This window comes from Atta cephalotes (genome assembly GCF_000143395.1).
Source record: "Atta cephalotes unplaced genomic scaffold scaffold00019, whole genome shotgun sequence".
Classification (NCBI taxonomy): Eukaryota; Metazoa; Arthropoda; class Insecta; order Hymenoptera; family Formicidae; genus Atta; species Atta cephalotes.
The window spans coordinates 677,870-680,090 of record NW_012130083.1 but is presented as its reverse complement, the minus strand read 5'-3'; the positions used below and the strand labels follow the sequence as shown (position 1 = coordinate 680,090).

The following is a 2,221-nucleotide window of genomic DNA, read 5'->3' as shown; positions in this document are numbered from 1 at the left end:
GTGTATATATATATATATATATATATATATATATATAAAGTTATCATTAAATATTTTTAAATACTTATTTTTTAAATCTAAAGATTTTTAAATTTTAAATTGCAACAGCACGAATATCATTTTTCTAAACTGTAAAAATTTTATTTGTTTTCAAGAAAATTAAATAAAAGTTTAGGCGAAAGACAAAATATTAATATTCTCGAAAAATCGTTAAATTTATTAGGAAAATATATTTTGACGAGAGGTAAAATTCAGTTTGAATTAAATCTACTTAAAACTGAATCCTCTAAAAAAAAAAAGATAAAAGAATCAAATTGATGATTTATATAGAGAAGATATCTTATCTTATATATTATAAAAAGATATATATTTTTCTTTTCTCTATTACCACCTATTATGTTTTTGAATTCATCTTCCAACGTTGTCGTTACGCTGAATAAAATTTTTGAAAAAAAATCTCGAGATAAAACAATTATATCAATAATTAACATGTTACGAAATGAATTAGTAATAGTTTGATTCGTCTCAGGAACTAATTTCATTAATTAATTAATAAGGCTAAAACTAGGAAGTAGAGCTTGGGTCATAAGACAGGCAGCAGACTGTGAGGAGGCCGATTCCTCCAGGTTCTGCCCGAATATTCTTTGCTCCATCATTTCAGTGAGACTTGATAGAAGATCCAATCTTCGAAAAAAGATGGGACGAAAGCGCGGTCTTTGGTAAACGTAACCGGTACACATAATTGCGATAGGACTTCTTCATACATTTTCAAAGATTCTGGACAAGACGCACCATTTCCCTATATTCAAAAAAACAATATTGAACAACGATAAAATAAATTTTTATCATATATTTATCATATATTTAAGATTCAACTAGATTTCAGAATTAAAGTCAAGAATACTTAGTATATGATAAATAAAATTGAATGTTTTTTAATCAAGATACTCACATGCGTCATATATTTTCCGGTAGACTTCAACACCTTCATGGAAGAGTTGAGAATTAGTCTAATAAAATCCCAGGCATCACCATGTGGCGTTGTGCTAATAGGAATGTCCGTCAGATCACCGAAGACGTAATCAAATTGTCGTCCTTCTTCGATCATATGGGCTAATGCTTTCACACAGTCACCAACAATGATCTACAAAAAAAGATGATAATAATTATTATTATTCCTATAAATTTAAGATCATAAAAATCGATAAAATATAAATGTTCAAATCTGAAAATGTTTGGTTCTTAGAATTGAAGTGCATGAAAATTCAAGGTCTTACTTCGTAATTATCGCCCTTTCTCTTATCTAGACAGTCGCCACATATGCTCCGCATATGCTGGCTACAGGCTTTCATAACGATGTCATCAATCTGTAAAAGATATGTAAAAGCAGATAGTATTTTGTTTATGAAATAACTTTCGTATAAAATTTACATACTTCCAACATTGTGACAAACTTCGGTTTTTCTTTCAACAATTCCCATAATAGGCCGCCGTCACCGCCACCAAGTATCACTATCTCCTTGCCAGCGTAATTTTCTTTCCCTCGTTGCATCAGCGTTTCTGTATATATGAGATCTGCCTCGGACATGTCTGCAGAAAAATTTCTAGTAACTTGTAAATAATAAACAAAGTTATAACATAATGTGACTTACTTTGCAGCTCGTCGAGTACCAGCAGATTTCCTAGCGATTTGGAGTGCACAATTTGTACCTTCTGATACGGTGATCTAGCCTCGAACACGAGCTTGTCGATGTCATATTCCAGCAGTCGCTCGTCTTGAATAAGGGTAATCTTTATTGGCAATACTTGTTGCCAACTTGTAATAATGTTAATTTAAAAACATGCTTCTATACATTAAAAAAACATTGCGAAGAGAGAAAAACAAGGTATCGCAAGGCAAAGCTGATAACACGCATGGGAACGTTAGCATCATAACCAGATGAAAAAATGATGTGAGGAAGTTGTAAAAGACTATAATTAACTATTAAAAATGGGCGCAACTTTGTCATGCAAGAACAGAATAAATAATGTCCTCGGGATTAACGCGGAGAGACGTTCCAGACTGAATCGAGCCGAGCACAGGTGCATATTACTAACGAGAGTAAGATGCGTCTAGAATCATAGAAATTGTCAAGCCTAAAGTTTTAATTATGAATATTACATTTTAAATTGATTATGAATTTGTGTGTGTGTGTGTGTGTGTGTGTGTGTGTGTGTGTGT

The 2,221-nt window shown here is 31.9% G+C and overlaps 1 protein-coding gene across 1 annotated transcript in view; it reads right to left on the bottom strand.

Moving 5' to 3' along the window:
* Positions 1–652: 652 nt before the first annotated feature.
* Positions 653–2,221, bottom strand: part of LOC105618948 (spermine synthase) — a 7,372-nt gene continuing 5,803 nt past the window's right edge. Inside the window, exons 3-7 of the mRNA XM_012200479.1 lie at positions 1,653–1,775; positions 1,436–1,590; positions 1,278–1,367; positions 953–1,144; positions 653–799 (exon numbers count right to left, since the gene is read on the bottom strand). Coding sequence (XP_012055869.1) covers positions 653–799; positions 953–1,144; positions 1,278–1,367; positions 1,436–1,590; positions 1,653–1,775 — 707 coding nt within the window. The remainder of the gene's footprint in view (positions 800–952; positions 1,145–1,277; positions 1,368–1,435; positions 1,591–1,652; positions 1,776–2,221) is intronic.